We start from the raw sequence: 19133 nt of genomic DNA, 5'->3' as shown, positions 1-19133 counted from the left end.
GTCTACTTTATTAATGCAAAGCTTTTTTGCAGATGACATTCTAATAAATTGCCACACACAAAAACCAGTGTGGTCGGGGAGGCCTGGGAGGCTCAGTGGGTTAAGCCTCTGCCTTCTGCTCCGGTCACGATCTCAGGGTCCCAGGATCGAGTCCCACGTCCGGCTCTCCGCTAAGTGGGGAGCCTGCTTCCCCCTCTCTCTCTGCCTGCCTCTCTGCCTACTTGTGATCTCTCTCTGTCAAATAAATAAATAAAATCGTAAGAAAACAAACAAACAAAAACTACAGTGTGGTCAAACAAGAAAGAAGGCCACGTGAGGTCAGGAGATGGAGGACCTAATCCTGGTTTTGTCTCCTGTTACCTGATTGCCTGCTAAACCAGGTAATCATAGCAAGCCCTTTTCTTCCCTTGTAAGATTGGAATAATGACATCGGGCCCTCTCCCCCTCAAACGGTTGCTATGAGAATCTAATGATATAATTTATGTAAAATAGAACTCTTAGAACCATAAAATACGAGGAATTATTATTCAGGTTATATCTTCAGCTCCACCTCGATATTCCAGGCTTCTGGGCATATCAGAATCTCCTGTGTGGACAGAGCACACCACCAAGGACCCTCTGACTGGAGACTAACCACCCATGGCTTTGATGCACCCCTGCAATGAAACAGGGCACCTTCCTGTTAAATATCAGTGTTCTTGGAATTCTTGGTGCTTTTATCACAATGGCAATTTCTGGCTCTTTTTATCTTTTCCCCAGCTTTAAGTGATCCGAGCAGCTTGGCAGAAGCTGAAGGATTTGGACATCTATCTGTTCACAATAACCACAAGGTCGGGCTTTATTTCATTATCCAACATCTGCGAATGTCACTCTCTAAAAAACAAGTTATCTGGACCACAAATAGCCCGTGCTGGGTTATAGTTCTTAACAACTGTGGAGGTTTGCCTTCGACGAGTTTGTTCTTTCTCTGACTGGTTGCATTAGCCACTGCAGGAGTAAATATGCCGGCGAATAGTTAGGCAGCATTTGGCAACCCATGCGGGAAATCATAATTTTCACTTAAGCACATTTTGGACAAAATATTATTTAACAATAATACATTGGATGCGTGCTCCTGAGATCATACATCCGCGTACTGAAAGCTGATTTAGAAATATCACTTTTAAACAATATTAAGTAAACTCGCTTTATTACCAATGGTCTAGTTCATTTATTTTTCTCCTAGATCCCTTATTTTGAAAGATTTCACAGACCAGTTCTGTTCTGTAATAACAAGCATCTTAATAGCTACAATTTATCAAATACTTTGCTCTGTGCTAGGCGTTCTACTTGTGGTTGTTTATTTATTCCTTACGACAATCGTATGGAGCCGGCATTGTTTTCCATTTTAAAAGTGAAGAAGCTGGGGGCCTGGGTGACTCAGTCGGTTAACTGTCTGCCTTAGGCTGAGGTCATGATCCTGGGGTCCTAGGATCGAGCCCCACGTTGGGATCCCTGCTCAATGGGGAGTCTGTTTCTCCCTCTGCCCCACCGCCTCATGCGTTCTCTCTCTCAAATAAATAAATTTTAAAAATCTTCTTTTTTTTTTTTTTTTTTTTTTTTTTTTTTTTTTTTTTAAAGTGAGGAAGCTTAAAACTCTGTGTTACAGACATAAAGTAATTTGTCTGAGATAGAACAGCTAGTGAGGGCTGGGGCTAAGATTAGAACCCAGGTCTCTTTCTGACTTCAGGTCATGAACTCAAAGCTCTGTTCTGAGGCCTAATTATTAGTCCACCCTCCTATTTTGATCAAAAACTTAGAGGTCTATCAGAATCTCTAGTCAGCCCAAGGGAACCAGTATTTCCAGACTGAACTGATGTCATTCTATTCAAAAGCTAAGAAGTTTGATTAGTCTGGGAATCATACCATGGCTAAATTTACAATTACCATAACGTCTTTGAAATATTTAAAATAACTGGAATATCCCAATTATTACCTCATGGACCTCTTGTGATCCAGAGAATCTGGCTGGAAAAAAAAAAAAAGGAACTAAACTATATAATTATTTGTATAGATGTGTGCATGTCATTCAATTAGTTATGCATGTATCTGCATAAATAGATTTTCAAGTTTCCTGTAGTTCCTAGCAATTTTTACAACAATCTATTTGTGACTCTAAAATATTCTAAACTATTTTCATCACTGTATTTCAGCAATTATGTGTATGAAATATACATACATTCTCACATAAGTGTGAAACATTTTTTAAATACCAAGAAATCAATTTGCATTACAATTACTTAGTTGACTTCTATTCACAATGTTTTGTTCTTTTTAATACAGAAAGATAATCATAATGATTTCTGGAAGTGTTAAAGCTAGAAAAATAGCTAAATAGAACATTTTTTGCTTCTGAATAATCTCAACAGGGATTCTTGTTATAAAATGAATCTAATGAACATACATTTTCAAGTATTTCTTATAAAAACCACAAACTTCTAATAATGGCTGGATTATTCAAAAATCGCATCTGAAAATTTTCCACTTATTTTCCCCCAACAGAGTGCTGTATTTTAAAACCCTTTGAACCATGTTTTTTGCACTGTCGCTGATTTGCCTCTTAATTCCATATGCCACACATCTACATCCAAATCTGAAACTATTTGCTTTCCTAAACTCTGTCTGCATTAAGACTTCTGTTACCACAGCCATCACTAAATTGTATTGAGTAAGGATACAGTTCGACTAGATAGGGACAATGAGGAGCAGTGTGCAGAAATGTATCAGTAGAATCCAGATAGGGAACAATGAGGAGCAGTGTGCAGAAATGTATCAGTAGAATCCATGTTCGTGGGCTTTTTGATGTGTGGAGCTCATTTTTCCAATTTTGTGATCCCAAAGGTGGGACGTTCTGTACTCAAAGAGGGAGGGTGTCTCCATATTGTGATCTGAGGTTGCTCAGAAGGCCCAGTTACCCCCCAAAATGTCTTCCACAGTGCCAGACTCTCTCATTTAAAATTCACTGAAGAGTTCTTCTTAGATTCAATCATTAACACCTTCATGGGAAGAAAAGCATCAAATTATATCCCCAGGTGATGGTTAACTTAGGGCATACTTCTGAGAAAATGAGTAGGAATAGAATAAACTTTTAAATACTGGTAATGGTGAAAAAAATTGGTACAGAACTCAGAATTAAGTAAGGTATGGATCACAATATAAAGTTCTTAGAAGACAGAGAAAATATAAGAATTAGGAAAGTCTAAAAAGGGCGAGGCAGAAGATACTAAAAGCAAACCATTTATATTACAATTTTGCCTGGGCCTATACTAATAATGCTTTTCTCTCTTCCTCTTAAAAGATCCATGAGGCCCAGTTGTAGTCTTAATGATGAGTCCTGCTCTTTCTGAAAAATTGTGACAAAATAATACACGACATAAAATTTATCTTTTAACCATTTTTAAGTGTACTGTTCTCTGGTATTAAATACATCCACGTTGTCATGCAACCATTACTCCATCTAACCCCAGAACTTTTTTTTTTTTTTTCCAACTGAAACTCCATTAAACTCCAACTTCCCATTCTCTCCTCCCCCTAGCCCCCCATTCTTTTCTGTCCCTATGGATTTGACTACTCCATATACCTCCGGTAAGTGGAATCACAATGTTTGTCCTTTTGTGATTTGCTTATTTCACTTAGTATTATGTCCTCAAGGTTCATCCATATGGCAGCATTATGTCAGAATTTGTTTCCGTTTTGAGACTGAATAATATTCCGTTGCATGTATATACCACCTTTTGTTTACCCATTCATCTTCTTAAAGGACATTTGGGTTGCTCCCACCATTTGGTATTGGGAATAATGCTATTATGAACACTGGCTACAAGTATCTGTTAGCCTTCCTGTTGTCATTTCTTTTGGATGTAGCTCCAGATGTAGAATTATTGTGTCATGTGATAATTCCATTTTTCATTATTTGATGAATTGCCGTGCCATTTCACGGAAAAGCTAAAAGATTTTACATTCCCACCACAAGGCGCAAGTGTTCCAATATTTCAACATCTTTGCCAACACTTATTATTTCCTGGAGTTATGTTTGCTTATAAAAGCTATCCTAATGAGTATGAGGTGGTATCTCATTTTGGTTTTGATTTGCCTATCCCTAATGATCAGAGATGTTGAACATCTTTTCATGTGCTTGCTTGTATTTGTGTATCATCTTTAGAGAAATGTCTATTCAGGTCCTTTGTCCATTTTTAAATCAGGTTGTTTGATTTTGTTGTTGAATTGTGAGAGTTCTTTATATGTTCTGCATATCAATCTAACCTCATATCAGATATGTGATGTGCAAGTAGTTTCTCTTATTCAGTGGATTGCCTTTTCATTCTGATAGTGTCCTTTGATATGCAAAAGTTTTCATTTTGATGAACTCTAATTTATCCAGGGGTTTTGTTTTGTTTTGTTTTGTTTTTTGGTACCTCTGGTTTCAGTTTCCTCCAAGAAACCATCAGTAAATCCAGTATTTTACTTAATCCAGTATTTTATCCAGTAAAATCCAGTATTTCATCCAGTAAAATCCAGTATTTTACTTTACTTAAGATTTTACTTGTGTTTTCTTCTAAGAGTTTTACAGTTTCAGCTCTTACATTTAGATTTTCAAACCATTCTGACTTAATTGTGTATGTGGTGTAAGGTAGGGATCCAACTTTAATCTTTTTTGCATGTTAGATACACAGTTTTTACAACACTATTTTTTGAACAGGCTGTTCTTTCTCCAATGAATGGTCAAGGAAATAAATTTCCTTGTCAAAAATCATTTGTCTGCATATGAAAGCTTATTTCTGGGCTCTGTATTCCATTCCATTGGCTTATGTGTCTGTCTTTATGCCAATACCAAGCTTTTTAAATTACCTTAGCTTTATAATAAGTTTTGAGTCAGGAAGTGTAAGGGCTATAGGTTGGTTCTTTTTTGAAATTGTTTTGGTTATTTGGGGTCCCATATGTATTCTAGAATGGATTGTACTACTTCTGCACAAAATATTCTTGGGATTTTGATAGGAATACATTGACTCTGTTCATCACTTTTGGTAATATTGACATCTAAACAATATTGATTCTTCTAATCAAGAACACGAGATGTCTTTTCATTTACCTGTGTCTTCTTTAATTTCTTTCAGCAACAATATTTAGCTTTCTATGTAATGTCTTTAGGCTCCTTGGTTATGTTTTAATTTTTAGAGGAAGAAGAAATGTATTTTTTATTGAAGTAACATTTACAAATAATATTATTTTAGTTTCAGGTATATAACAGTGATTCAGTATTTATGTACATTACAAAATGATCACCACAATAAGCCTAGATGCCATCTGTCACCTTACAAAATTTTTACATTATTAACTACGTGTGTCAATTATACATATGCTAATATTATATACTGACTAAATATTACATATTGACTAATATTATATATTGACTATACTACACAACATAGTATGTTACATCATGTCTTGTTTATTTTATAACTGGAATACCATACCTCTTTTTTATTTAAATTCAAGTTTTGTTTAAATTATATTTAAATAAAAATACATATAGTGTATTATTAGTTTCAGCATAAGGTTTAGTGATTCATCAGTTGCATATAACACCCATTGCTCATTACATCAAGTTCCCTCCTTAATGTCCATCATCCAGTTAACCCAACCCCCCATCCACCTCCCAAGACTACACTTCTTAATCCCCTTCACACATTTCATCTATCTTCCCATTCTTCTCCTCTCTGAAAACCATCACTTTGTCATCTATGAGTCTATTTCTGTTTCTGTTTCGTTTATTCATTTGTTTTGCTTTTTAGATTCCATATATAAGTAAAATCACATAGTATTTGTCTTTCTATGTCTGATTTATTTTAAGTTAGCATAACACCTTTTAGGTTTACCCATGCTATCACAAATGGCAAGATTTCATTCCTTTTTATGGCTTGTAATATTTCATTGTATATATATACCACATCTTCTTATCCATTCAACTATTGCTAGATATAGGTGGCTTCCATATCTTGGCTATTGTAAATTATGTTGTGGTGAACATAGGGGTGTATACATCTTTTCAAATTAGTGTTTTCATTTTCTTCAGATAATTACCTAGAAGTGGAATTTGGGATCATTTGATAGTCCTATTTTTAGCTTTTTGAGGAACTTCCATACTGCTGTCCACAGTGACTCTACCAATTTATATTCCCACCAACAGTGTAAGAGGATTCCCTTTTCCACATATCCTCACCAACATTTTTACTTATTATCTTTTAATAATAGCCATTCTGACAGGTGTGAGATGGTATCTCATTGTTGTTTTGATTTGCATTTCCCTGATGATTAGTGATGCTAAGCATCTTTCCATGTACCCACTGTCCAAATGCATGTCTTTGGAAAAATGTTCATTCAGAGCCTCTGCCCATTTCTTAATCGAAATGTTTCTTTGTTTTTTGATATTGTGTTGTTTGAGTTCTTCAAATATTTTGAATGTTAACCCCTACCAGATATATCATTTGTGAATATCTTCTCCCATTCAGTTAGTTGTTCTTTCGTTATGTTGATGGTTTCCTTCACAGTGCAAAAGTTTTTTCATTTGATGTAGTTCTATTTGTTTATTTTTGCTTTTGTTGTCCCTGCCTAAGGAGACAGAGCCAATATATATATATATATATTATATATATATTACATATATATATAATATATATTTATAAGACATGTCAAAGAGTTTACTGCCTATGTTTTCTTCTAGGAGTTTTCTGGTCTTACGCCTTTAATCCATTTTGGTTCATTTTTATATACGGTATACAAAAGTGGCCCATTTTCATTCTTTTGCACATAGCAACCCAATTTTTCCAACACCATCTATTGAAGAAACTATCTTTTCCTCATTGTAAAGACTTGCCTTCTTTGTCATATGCTAATTGACCATATAAGTGTGCATTTATTTCTGGACCCTCTATTCTGTTCCATTGATTTATGTGTCTGTTTTTATGTCTGTACCATACTGCTGTGGGTATAATAGCTCTGTAGTATAGTTTGAAATCTGGAAGCTGTGATACCACAGAACTTGTTCTGTGAAAAATGCCATTGGTATTTTGATAGGGATTGCACTCAGTCTGTAAATCACTTTGGGTAGTATGGACATTTTAACAATGTTAATTCTTCTAATCCATGAGCATAATATATCTTTTTATTTATTTGAGTCACCTTCAATTTCTTCATCAGTGTTTTATACTGTATTTTCAGAGCAGGTCTTCCACCACTTTTGTTAAAGTTATTCCTAGGTATTTTATTCTTTTTGATGCAATTGCAAACTAGATTGTTTTCTTAATTTCTCTTTCTGATAGTTTTTTATAAGTTTGTAGAAACACAACAGATTTCTGTGTATTAATTTTGTATTCTAAAACTTTACCAAATTCATGTAGTAGTTCTAAATGGTGGAGTCTTTACAATTTTCTATACACAACATCATGTCATCTGCAAGCAGTGACAATCTTAGTTCTTCCTTTCCAACTTAGATGCTATTATTTCTTTTTCTTGCCTCATTGCTGTGGCCAGTAATCCCAGCACTATTTTGAACAAAAGTGGCAAGACTGTCTTAGAGGAAAAGCTTTCCTGATTTTAGAAGGAAAGTTTTCAATTTTTCCCCATTGAGTATGATGTTAGCTGGGGGGGGGGGGAGGCTGTCATATATGGCCTTTATTATGTTGATGTACATTCCCTCTATAACCATTTTGTTAAGAGGTTTGTTTTTTTTTTTTTTTATCATAAATGGATGTTGAATTTTGTCAAGTGCTTTTTCTGTATCTATTGAGGTGTTTCCTAAGTATTTTATTTTGTTTGATGCTACTGTAAATGGAATTTTTTTTAAAATTTTCTTTCCAGATTGTTCATTGCTAGTGTACAGAAACACAACCGATTTTTGGGTGTTGATTTTGTATCCTGCCACCTTGCTAAATTTGTTTATTTGTTCAAACAGGTTTTTTGGAAAGAATCTTTAGAGTTGTCTATATCAAGATCACATTTTCTGTGAACAAATGATTTCACTTGTTCATTTCCAATTTGAATACTTTTCTTCTCTAAATGCTCTGGCTGGGACTTTCAGTTTTATGTTGATAGAAGTGATGAAAGATGGCATCTTTGTCTTGTCCCAGATCTTAGAGGAAAAGTTTTCAGTCTTTCACCAGGCAGCATGATGTCATCTGTGGGTTTTCACATATAGCCTTTATTGTGCTGAGGTAATTTCCCTCTAATTCAAATTTCTTAAGTTGGTTTTAGCTCCTTCCCTTTTTGAGGAAGGCTATGTATTACATAGCCACAATATTTTACATACTATTCATTTTACCATTTAGAGAATGACTTCCTTCATGTAGATAACATATAAAAACATATTCACTAAAAATTGTCTCTTTGCTCTCATTTAATGTAAAAAATAATGGTCAGTTCCTACAAAGGATGAGATGAATTTAAAATATTCCAATTAAATAAAAGTAAAATTTAATTACACTCAAATTTCAATGAAAGACTGCTATTATTTGGCCTGGCAAGTTAAAATATTAATTAATCTTTACAAGGAAATATTTATCTTTCACACTGAATTAATTTTAATATTTTCATTCAGACAGAAACAGGAAAAACCCTAACTCACAAAGTTATGTGATAGCAAATGGAATTAGCACTCTATGGCTCACACCAGAATTATCCAATATTATTTTGGATGGATTCTTGTCATACAGTCACTTTTATTCTCAGGTCATTGAGACTGTCTCTGGCATTGAGACCGTCAATTGAGTCATTGGTGCCATCTAAGTCAATGAGAAAAAGATTTCCAAACCATGTTTTAACTATAACATTGTTTCACGATTAGTAACCTTCGAAGAAATTCAGAGGAGTGCTTGTGTCTGGTGATTTCTGTAGAAACACTGACAAGGCATAGCATTAACTCCAGTCTGCAGCAGTATTCACTCGAGTACTATAAATGTTGCATAGCTGTTAACATATAATTTTCCATTCCAGAGTAGCAGATTAGCCAAAATATCTTAGGGCTTTTCAGTAGTTTCTATAATGGTGAATACAGGGACTCTACCAGAAAGTTATATATTCTTGCATGAAGAAACTTTGCATCACAGAAACTAATTCAGGCACAAATAAATTCCTCTCATATTTTTTTCTTCCCTAAATAGGTTTTCAATTTCTTTCAAAATAAGTAAAATATTTCTTCCAAATCCTATCAAGCATTTCAAGACTTATTCATTGGAAAGTCACGATTTTTTCTGGGTTGTAAAGAACATCATATTATATTATTTCCACTTTTTTGATAGAAACTTATTTAATAGCTGTGATTCAAGATACTTGCCTTCATAAATTTGGTAACTTTGACCAAACAATGCAAGTCTTCTCTCAAGATTCCTAGCCAAGCCTTTAGGGTCAACCTGCACATGTAGAAATGGCGTTTATTGACAAACAGAAAAGATGACAAGAATTGCAGGAGTTCTAGCCATGTTTACATACTGGCTTCTGAAGATACTTTGCTCGTGGAAGAAACAGTTTGCCATTTGATGTCACCAGGTGTCTTTGAAATTCTTTAAGGGAACTTGTAATATGAATGTCCTTCTTGGATGATGTCAATGCACACTTGATCAGTAAAACAAGAACAGACTACATGGCAAGACTGAGTAGTTGCATCAAATCCCACAATGAAAGAAAACAGTGCAGTTGACAGATCCAGCCTAGTAAACTAGTCTATCTAACATTTATTGACTCTGTGCCATCAGTCTTCTGGGATATGGGATGAATGAGGTAAATTCCCTGTCCTCATAAAGTTAATATTTTGCTTTTCCATGACCTCCTTCAGAATATTAATGAAACTATTGGCAGCTCTGGTAGGATAGCACCCATAAAGGCAAACACTGAAGACTTTGAGAATTTTAGGTGTTTTGTACAGGACTTATGAATCTAGAATCTAAAACCCTCTTTGTTTATTTTAAGGACTGCAATTCTAGAATGAGGACCTTTTGAAACCACATCAGAATTTTTTATCCAACCACCCCAAAATGATGATTTCTCTGGGCTTACCTAGAAATTCAGACCCAAATTCCAACTTTCAGAATTAAGATAATTCTTTTTTCTTTAGGTTTTTTTTTTTTTTAAGTATAGTTGACATACAACATTACGTTAGTTTCAGGTGTACAACATAATAATTTAACATATACATTACGCTTCACTCCCAAGTGTATCTACCATCTGTCATCATACAATGCTGTTACAGTATCATAGATTATAGTCCCTATGCTGTCCTTTCATTCCCATGACCTGTCATTCCATAACTGGAATGCTGTAATCTTCTACTACTTTTCTTACTTATTTATTTATTTTAATTTAAATTTGATTGGCCAACATATAGTACATCATTAGTTTCAGATGTAGAGTTCAATAATTCATCAGTTGCGTACAACACCCACTGCTCATTACATCACATGCCCTCCTTAATGCCCATCATCCAATGGGCAAATAATTCATAATCTCACTGTTTGCAGCCCCCAGTGGAGCCCACAGTGGAGCTGTGACTGTATATTCTGGTGAACTCTGCAGTTATGCCTGTGATAACCAGGCAGAAGGAAATACAAAAATCAGTAAACTAGAATATATAAAATAACAGTTGCAGTGTAACAAAAGCATTGTAAATAAGACAAAAGAGGAACAATACTTTCAATGTATTTGACGAATAGTTCTCTCCCAGGTAAATATATCAAACAAAAGATGCATTCTCTCATAGAAATATGGGTAAAAGTCCTGAAAAGGCAACTCACAAAACTTACAGAAAGGGAACCACAAGTGACAAAGTGTTCAACTTCACTGTCAATCATATGTCACAGTTGAGTTTTGAGAGAAAGTTAAAAGGCAAATAAGAGAACAGGAGTTCTGTTCAGCTTCATGTGGCCTACATGTATAAAATGTTTTCATTTCTACAATAAATACAGTAGAGCAGCTAATAGAATAAAATGCCATTTTATTCTGATTTTAAAAACAACAGATGCTATATGGGAAAAGTTGAAATATAAATATGCACAAAAAAGAAAAGTCACTTATGGGTCTAACACCTACACATTATTCTATCTAGTATTTTATATGCAATGCCCTACTCTATTTTTAAGTGTATGTATTGATCAGTTGTCATATATTTTCTTTTGACAATATATCATGAGCTTTTCCTGGCTTTTAAGCAGCACCAAAAATTATGACAGATGGCTGCACAGATGTCCATAGTATAGATGCATCATAATTTATTTAAGCATTAACCTAATATTATAAAATGACATTATTTCCAATTTCCACCACCTTAATGTTATGATGAGACTTTTAACATGTACTCTTTCTAAATGTTTTCCTAGAATAAACTCTTAAAAGTGAAATTACTAGTCAAAGGGCATGAACACTTTTTTAAATCTTTATTCGTACTTCAAAGATACTACCAAAAATGCAAGAGGTTATTAACACCACTGCCTACAGTATATAAACAATGCTCATTTTTCATACCCTTCACACCATGGACATTCTCTTTTGTAATTTATGTGTATTTAATTTTTTAAAATATTGAGAGCTTTTGGGTTTTGACTGTGATATACGATTGATGGTGAAGTTGATCACTTCATCACACGTGATTTTTCCTTTTCTGTAAGTTTTGTGAATTAACTTTTCAGGACTTTTACCCATATTTCTATGAGAGAATGCATCTTTTATTTGATATATTTACCTGGAAGAGAACTATTTGTCAAATACATTGAAAGCATTGTTCCTCTTTCATTTTTATTTACAATGTTTTTGATACACTGAAACTGTTATTTTATATTCTAATTCACTGATTTTTGTACATCCTTCCTTTCATGTAATGCATAAAACGGCCCTTCTTCATCCAAATATTTATCAAATATCAATATTCAAAAAATATATATTTTGAGGATTTATTACACCTCAAAGCAAAGAGAATTTTTTCCTGACTTCAAAACCTATGGCTTTATCTTCTACATTTAACATTTACCTTATGGAAATTTTGATGTGTGGAGTAAATAAGATATTTATTCCATAAAATTGTCTCATCTTCATTGGTTGCAAATAAAAACACAGTTAGTGTTGTATGTGGTTAGAATTAAGGGTACCAGGGTGCACCTGGGTGGCTCAGTCAATTAAGTGTCTACCTTGGCTTAGGGCATGATATCCAGCTCCTGGGACTGAGCCCCATACTGGGCTCCCTGCTCACTGGGGAGTCTGCTTCTCCCCACTTCCCGCTTCTGTGCACACTCTCTCTTTCTCTCTCCTTCTCTTCCTCTCAAATAAATAAATAGAATCTTAAAAAAAAGAATTAAGGGTTCCAGAATCAGACAGAATTGGTTGTGAATTCCAGTTACTCCACTAAAGAACCCCACTAAATAACTCTGTGTCCTTTGGCATTTTTATTTACTTAATCTAAGCCTCTTTTTACAAAGCTGTAAATTGGGAACAATAATAGTTCTTACTATTTTGATGTTTGGTGAAGATTAAATGAGATACTCTATGGAAATTTCTCAACAGTGCTTGACCTATAGGAAGTACTATAAACTGACTTCGAATACGACCATTATTTTTTAATATATTATAGATATTATGTTATCTTTCTTAATATTTTTATATATAGAAATATTATTATTTCTAGTGATCAAATGCTTTTCTAATTATGAACTTTAACAATGTTGGAGTAGTTTACATGATACCCATTATAAACCTACTAATAAAAATTATTCCCCATTATTAATCATTTTCTTCTCCTCTGTTCTATTCTAGCTGTTCTCACACATTTTCCTGAATGAGCTTGCAAATCACTTTTATCAGATTTCCAGATAAATTCCAAAATTTATCCTGTATAGAATTTAACGTGATTGATTTCATGAACGTGAAAAATGTACATATTTACGCTATTGAAGCACACTATTAGGAAATAGTCTTGTCATGAGTCTTTCTTCCATACGTCAGTAATTTTTTATAATTTTTCTTCAGCTAGGCTCTATATATTTATTATCAGATTTTTAAAATTTTATTGTGCTATGGACTGAGTATCTGCATCCCTTCAAAATTCATACGTTAAATCTCTAATCCCCAGTGTTAAGATATTTGGAGGTGGGGCCTTTGGGAGATTCTCTCTTCCTCTCCCTCTATCCCTCAACTCCCCTTTTCTGCACATGTGTGTGCTCTCTCTCTCTCTCTCTCAAATGAATAAATAAAACTAAAAAAAAAAAAAAAAAAAAAAAACAGCTATCTGCAAACTAGGAGAAGGGCCCTCATCAAACACCAAATCTACCAGTACTTTGATCCTAGACTTCTCACCCTCTAGAACTATGAGAATTAAATGTTCTTTTTGTTTAGGCCACCCAGTTTATGGTATTTGTTACAGCAGCCCAAACTAAGACATTTTGCTTAGAATTTTTAGTTGTTTCATGAAAATATATGTCAAACATTTTGCATACATTATAGTAGTAAGATAAACATTGTGCATGAAATCTCACATTTCATTCATTAATTCTTTAACTTCATACTTAACCACTTTTTAATTTAATTTAATTTATTTATTTGACAGAGAGAGAGATCACAAGTAGGCAGAGAGAGAGAGATCACAAGTAGGCAGAGAGGTGGTTGGGGGGCGCGGGGGGCAGGAAGCAGGCTCCCTGCTGATTAGAGAGCCTGATGCAGGGCTCGATCCCAGGACCCTGAGACCATGACCTGAGCTGAAGGCAGAGGCTTAACCCACTGAGCCACCCAGGTGCCCCTTAAATGAACCACTTTTTAAAAGTAGTTGACATGTCATCCTATTGAAGAAATAACATTTGTACTTAAACATCACCTGATTAAACACTGTCACCTCTCAAATTTTGAGACTGTACCTCTAAGGTAATTTTTATATTTTTCACATATAAATTTAGATTTATATGAAGTAAAAACCTTTTGAACAAAATTCTTCTTCCTAAACCCAAAAAGTTTGCAAAAGAAATAAGGTAAAACCCCAACTCCTATGATGTATTCCATCAAATCAAAGTATAAAAATAGACTCCTATCTCCTTGTAAAAACACTAGACCAAACAGAAAGTTCTTAAGTGTGACAGGTAGATAGGAGAGAAAAATGTCAATTTAACGGAATATATTTTTTTCATTTGAGTCACAAGTTAGCTCTAAAAGTGAATGCATGTAACAGTTATTTTTAATACTGACTTCAGGTATGCAAAAGTAATTATCTAAGAATATTTATTTTCTGGCAACACGTCAACAGTGAGGATCCATTTCATGAGATATAGTTCAACACTTATCAATAGTAGTTTATAAAATCTTCTGGTTGACTTGACTTTGAATGGCAATATAAGCAAGGCTCCTGTCTTTATTGTTAAGTAAAAATATAACAGAGTCAAGACTTTGTATATCAAATAATTTTGAGAAATTGCTAGGAGAGAAGTTAGATTCTCTCTATATATGACATAAGGGCTCCAATATTAAAATAAACAAATACAAATCAAAGAGAATGATGGGCAATGGGGATCAGCATAGAAGCAGACAATGTAATGTTTGGAACATGATTTTTAAAAAAGATACCCAGGACTACAACATTTATTTCCCTGGCTCAAGATATCAATAAATTATAATGAAGAGGGGTTCTTGTCAACACGAGAACCAAACAGTTGTGGTTTGGTTTAAGGAAAAATTTTTCCTTAAAAATAAGTTTAAGGAAAAATTATTTTTCTTAATTATTATATATTAAGTGCTCAATGTTGTATATAAGTAGAATTTATTTCATTGTGAACACTGTCTTTCTAAAACTCTCATCTTTAAAAAAAAATCTGAGTTAAAACAAAAGATTCAAGCATTCTGAAAAGGAGGTCCATCATGTAAAATAAGAAAATTTTCAAAAACCTATTAATAGAATCAGTTGCATCTGAAATTCAACTACAACTAGGCCAATTTCATTACAAAAAGTCAACATAGTAATCTATTTCTTTAAAGGTCACACCATTTAGATGCTAAAAAGAGACACAGGTTGATTTTTTTTTTCAAAAAGGGACTATTTTAACATCATTAAAATGTTAACTTTTTTTTTTTTAAAGAAGTCTCATCTGTAAGTTTCAGCGTCACAAATTTTTATGAGAAAAATCGCTTGGCCATCATTATTCCTCCCCAATATTTTCCCCCTCCTGTGGTGTACAAAAGCAACTCACACTTCATAGTGATTCTCAGTTTTTATCGACAAGGTTATAGTCCAATTTTAAATAAAATACCAAAGTGGAAAGTTCTCAGGAACGAAAATGAAAAGTGAAAAAGCCAAAAGGTGATCTCCTAATGTAACATTTAAAATGAAATCTGTTTATTCGACAGTTCTGTTCCTTCGTTTCTCTCCACGGCCGCGAGTTATTAGAATTTTTCATGCAGCCCAGGCCTTATGCACTCAGCAGCTTTCCCCTTCTTTCACATTAACCTTTTCCCTGAAGCAGGACCATGCATGTTATCACAGCAAGCGTGCTAAAGGAAGCTTCACAGAGATTAATAAGGGAAGGGACTTTGCACTTCTTGTCAAACCAGCCAAGTGGTTCCTCTTTGCTGCTCACCAAAGAACAGGAAAGGTTTTCCCAGACAGATCAGAGAAAGGGCAGCACACCAAAATTCAGCCTCTCTGGGCAAATTGGACAAATATAAATGAACCTCTGTCTTTGGTGGCATTTTGTATTTAACAGTTACTAATGGCATGATCGCTGTCCCAAACTATGGGAAACAAATCAATAGCTTGTTTTCTTCTGCAGAGAAGAGATTTTTCACTATTCACTGTTCTTATTCTACTCCAACGACAACTGACTACGTAAGTAGAAGTTCAACAATAGCAAAACTGAATATATAGAAACTAAGCAACAATAGCAAAAATGAAGATATGGAAACCTAGCAACAATAGCAAAACTGAACATGTAGAAACTTATTTTAGTAGAAGAAAATGAAAAATTCCATAAACATGAATTAATATAGCATCTGAATAAAAACTAGAAAATATGTTTAAGGTGCTCTAAACTACTAGAAGTAGTGCCTCCTAATAACTGAACCAGCAGTTACTATGAACCAACAATGAACTCTCTTAATTGTATGAAAATGTTGTCTGTGAAAGGTGATTGCCCTCATTCCACTAGTGAAATGCAGTATTCCTTCAGGATGTCGGATTGCAAGAGAAACGACAGAAACACACATGTCTTTATCCATATCTTGCCTTGGTGAACAGTTTCCTTTTTCATATGATACCAGTTAGCAATGGAGCATTTTCCTGCTGCTGAAAGTCAATTTATCTCACTTTACAACCTCTTGTAATGAGATAGAGGGTCAAGATCACACAAATAGTACATGGTTTATGCAGGATCCAAATCTAGGTCCTGCCCTCTCCTAAGCTGTTTCTAGCACCCCAGAATCAAAGGACTCAAGCCCATGCTGTACTCCGTGTGCAGTTAGTACCAACTCATTGGGAGGTAGTGTCCTATAAGCAAAAATCAAATCTACTCATGCAACCTAAAAGTTGTTTCAAACATCTCCATCTTGAAGCCAGATTTAGGCTCATCATTTCCATCACAGCATTTTAAAGCTTCAGTCATGAGCTTCTTTTGAATTTTGTTTCCTGATACATTAAAAGCTACATGACTGCATATCACTTCCTTCTTTATAATCAGTAAAAACTAGTTTAGAATACATTCCCTTCAGTTAGAAGCTTAGCAATTCGATATAGTTTCATGAGAGGAATTTTGGCCTATGAACCCACCTCCTTATTGAAAAGTATATTTTAGTTTCCGATTTACACTAAAGGCGTATAAATGAAACTAGGGCCAGCCATCCAGTCAAATCTCCCTGGGCTGCCTGTCAGCCCTTGGTTTGAAAGTGTCCAGGGAATCGAAATTGGGCAAAGGAGAAGAAAGGCACTTACACTGCTGTTCATCACTCTTGTCCCCACACTGATCCGTGAAGTCACACACGTTGTCAGGAGGCAAGGACAATCCATTGCCACACCGAAAGGTGTCTGTTCCTTGCTGAACCTGTGCAGAGATGAAAACACAAGCAATCCAAAGGAAACAAAAAGCTTCATTCCTTGGGAATGTTAACATTTCGGCCAAGAAGAAGAGCATCACTTGATAGGTCTCTGGGAGATCAGGAGGTTATGATAGGTGAATCCATAATTAGAAACATCCTTTCTCTTTTCTCTACTCTTTCTTTTCCAGGATTGTCTCTTATGATCGGATACTCTTGCAACTCTAACAAATGACTCCCAGAGCAATTCATTTACTCTTTCAGAGGAGTGTCTTTAGAAAATATTTAACTTGAGCAATTGCACCATTTCTGTATCTAGCTAAATGTGGATATTTATTGCCCTGTGTATACCATATTTAAACAATGTAAGCCTTTATGATCATGCTATCTCCTGAAAGAAATTTTTAAGAAACAAAGGGCAGACACATAAATGGGCCACGGGGCTGGGGGAGACCACAGTAAAGTTCTAAGTAACGTAGCAATGTTCTGTATTAATTCCTGTGCTTACATAATCACATTCAGGTAATTTAGAATAACATTGTGGCAGCTAAAACTTATTCAGATATTTCAGGCCCAATTATTAGAATTTCTCTGTGAGCTCAAAATGTGTAGCCTTAGTTATTGAATAGAAACATTGTATTGCTTGTTTAGATAAATTGAGTATTATAGGCTTTTTAAAGACTTTATTTCAGAGAGAGAGAGAGAGAGAGAGAGAGACAGCAGGAGTGGGGAGATGGTGGAGGGGAGGAATTTGGATAAGCAGAGTACCTGCTCAGCAGGAAGCCTGTCATGGGGCTCAATCCCAGGACGCTGGGATCATGATCTGAGCCAAAGGTAGACGATTAACTGACTGAGCCACCCTGGTGCCCAAGAACTACAGGATTTTAAAAGTTGAAGCGATATTGGAGGTCATTGTTTTACAAATCACATTACTTGGGTTATTACAATAACCCAAAGAAGTTAAGGGCATTTATGAGAAAATACAGCAATGTGGTAATAGGAACTAGAATTCAAATTTCCTATTACTGCCGAGGGCAGTGCTATTTCTTCTATAGCACACTGATCCTCTTGTCAATTCATCTTAATTTGCTTCTACAACTGAAACATAATTTCAGAATGCATATTCAGAATGAACATTATACTGAAGTTTAGGACACACTGATGTATTCATAGTAAAATTCTATGAAGCTGAATAATCATAGAAATTATATGAAGTTGAATATTCAAAATATTCTTTCATATGTGATTTCTTAAAAGCATATCAGAGTTCTTTTTCAACTACATTCTTTTCATTTCTGCAATGTAACAGCAAGAAACAAGACACCCCATGGGACTATACAAAGCAATTGGGGAAGGTAGAGTGAAAAACAGGACCATAGATCAGGGATAGGAATGCCTCCGAACATTTCATAAAAACGTTAGGAAAGTAATATTTTCCACATATTCTAGGAAAAAAGACTATATACATATAATATATATATAATAATAATAGAAATAGTATATATATATATATAAACCTATATATATATGGGTTTAAAGTATGGGCATTTAGCAACTTTTGTATCAACATGAATGGGACTGGAGGAAGTTATGCTGACTGAAATAAGTCAAGCAGAGAGAGTCAATTATCATATGGTTTCACTTACTTGTGGAACATAAGGAATAACATGGAGGACATGGGGAGATGAAGAGGAGAAGTGAGTTGGGGGAAATCGGAGGGGGAGACGAGCCATGAAAGACTGTGGACTCTGAGGGTTTTGGAAGGGAGGGGGGTGGAGGTCGGGTGAGCCTCATGGTGGGTATTAAGGAGGCACGTATTGCATGGAGCACTGAGTGTGGTGCCTAAACAATGACTCTTGGAACACTGAAAAAAAAATAAAATTACCAAAAAATATAAATAAATAAATAAATAAATAAATAAAGTATGGGCATTCAGGATCCCGGGAGGAAAATCCATAATTTTGCCCAGTCATTGAGCCCTCCATGTAATCTGGCATTTCGTTGCTCAGTGCTTTACTCCAATTTCAAAAATATTTCTTCTCCTTACTTCTATTTTA

At 34.7% G+C, this 19133-nt stretch overlaps 1 protein-coding gene across 1 annotated transcript in view; it reads right to left on the bottom strand.

Moving 5' to 3' along the window:
• MALRD1 (MAM and LDL receptor class A domain containing 1) overlaps positions 1-17174 on the bottom strand; it is a gene marked incomplete at its 5' end in the record, with an annotated part of 744051 nt that extends 726877 nt beyond the window's left edge. The window contains one exon of the mRNA XM_080810106.1: positions 16976-17174. Coding sequence (XP_080666232.1) covers positions 16976-17174 — 199 coding nt within the window. The remainder of the gene's footprint in view (positions 1-16975) is intronic.
• Between the last annotated feature and the right edge of the window lie 1959 nt (positions 17175-19133).

The sequence above is a fragment of the Martes martes genome (genome assembly GCF_963455335.1).
Source record: "Martes martes genome assembly, chromosome: 8".
NCBI lineage: Eukaryota > Metazoa > Chordata > Mammalia > Carnivora > Mustelidae > Martes > Martes martes.
Note: the sequence above shows the minus strand (reverse complement) of the source record. Positions and strands in the feature narration are given on the sequence as shown.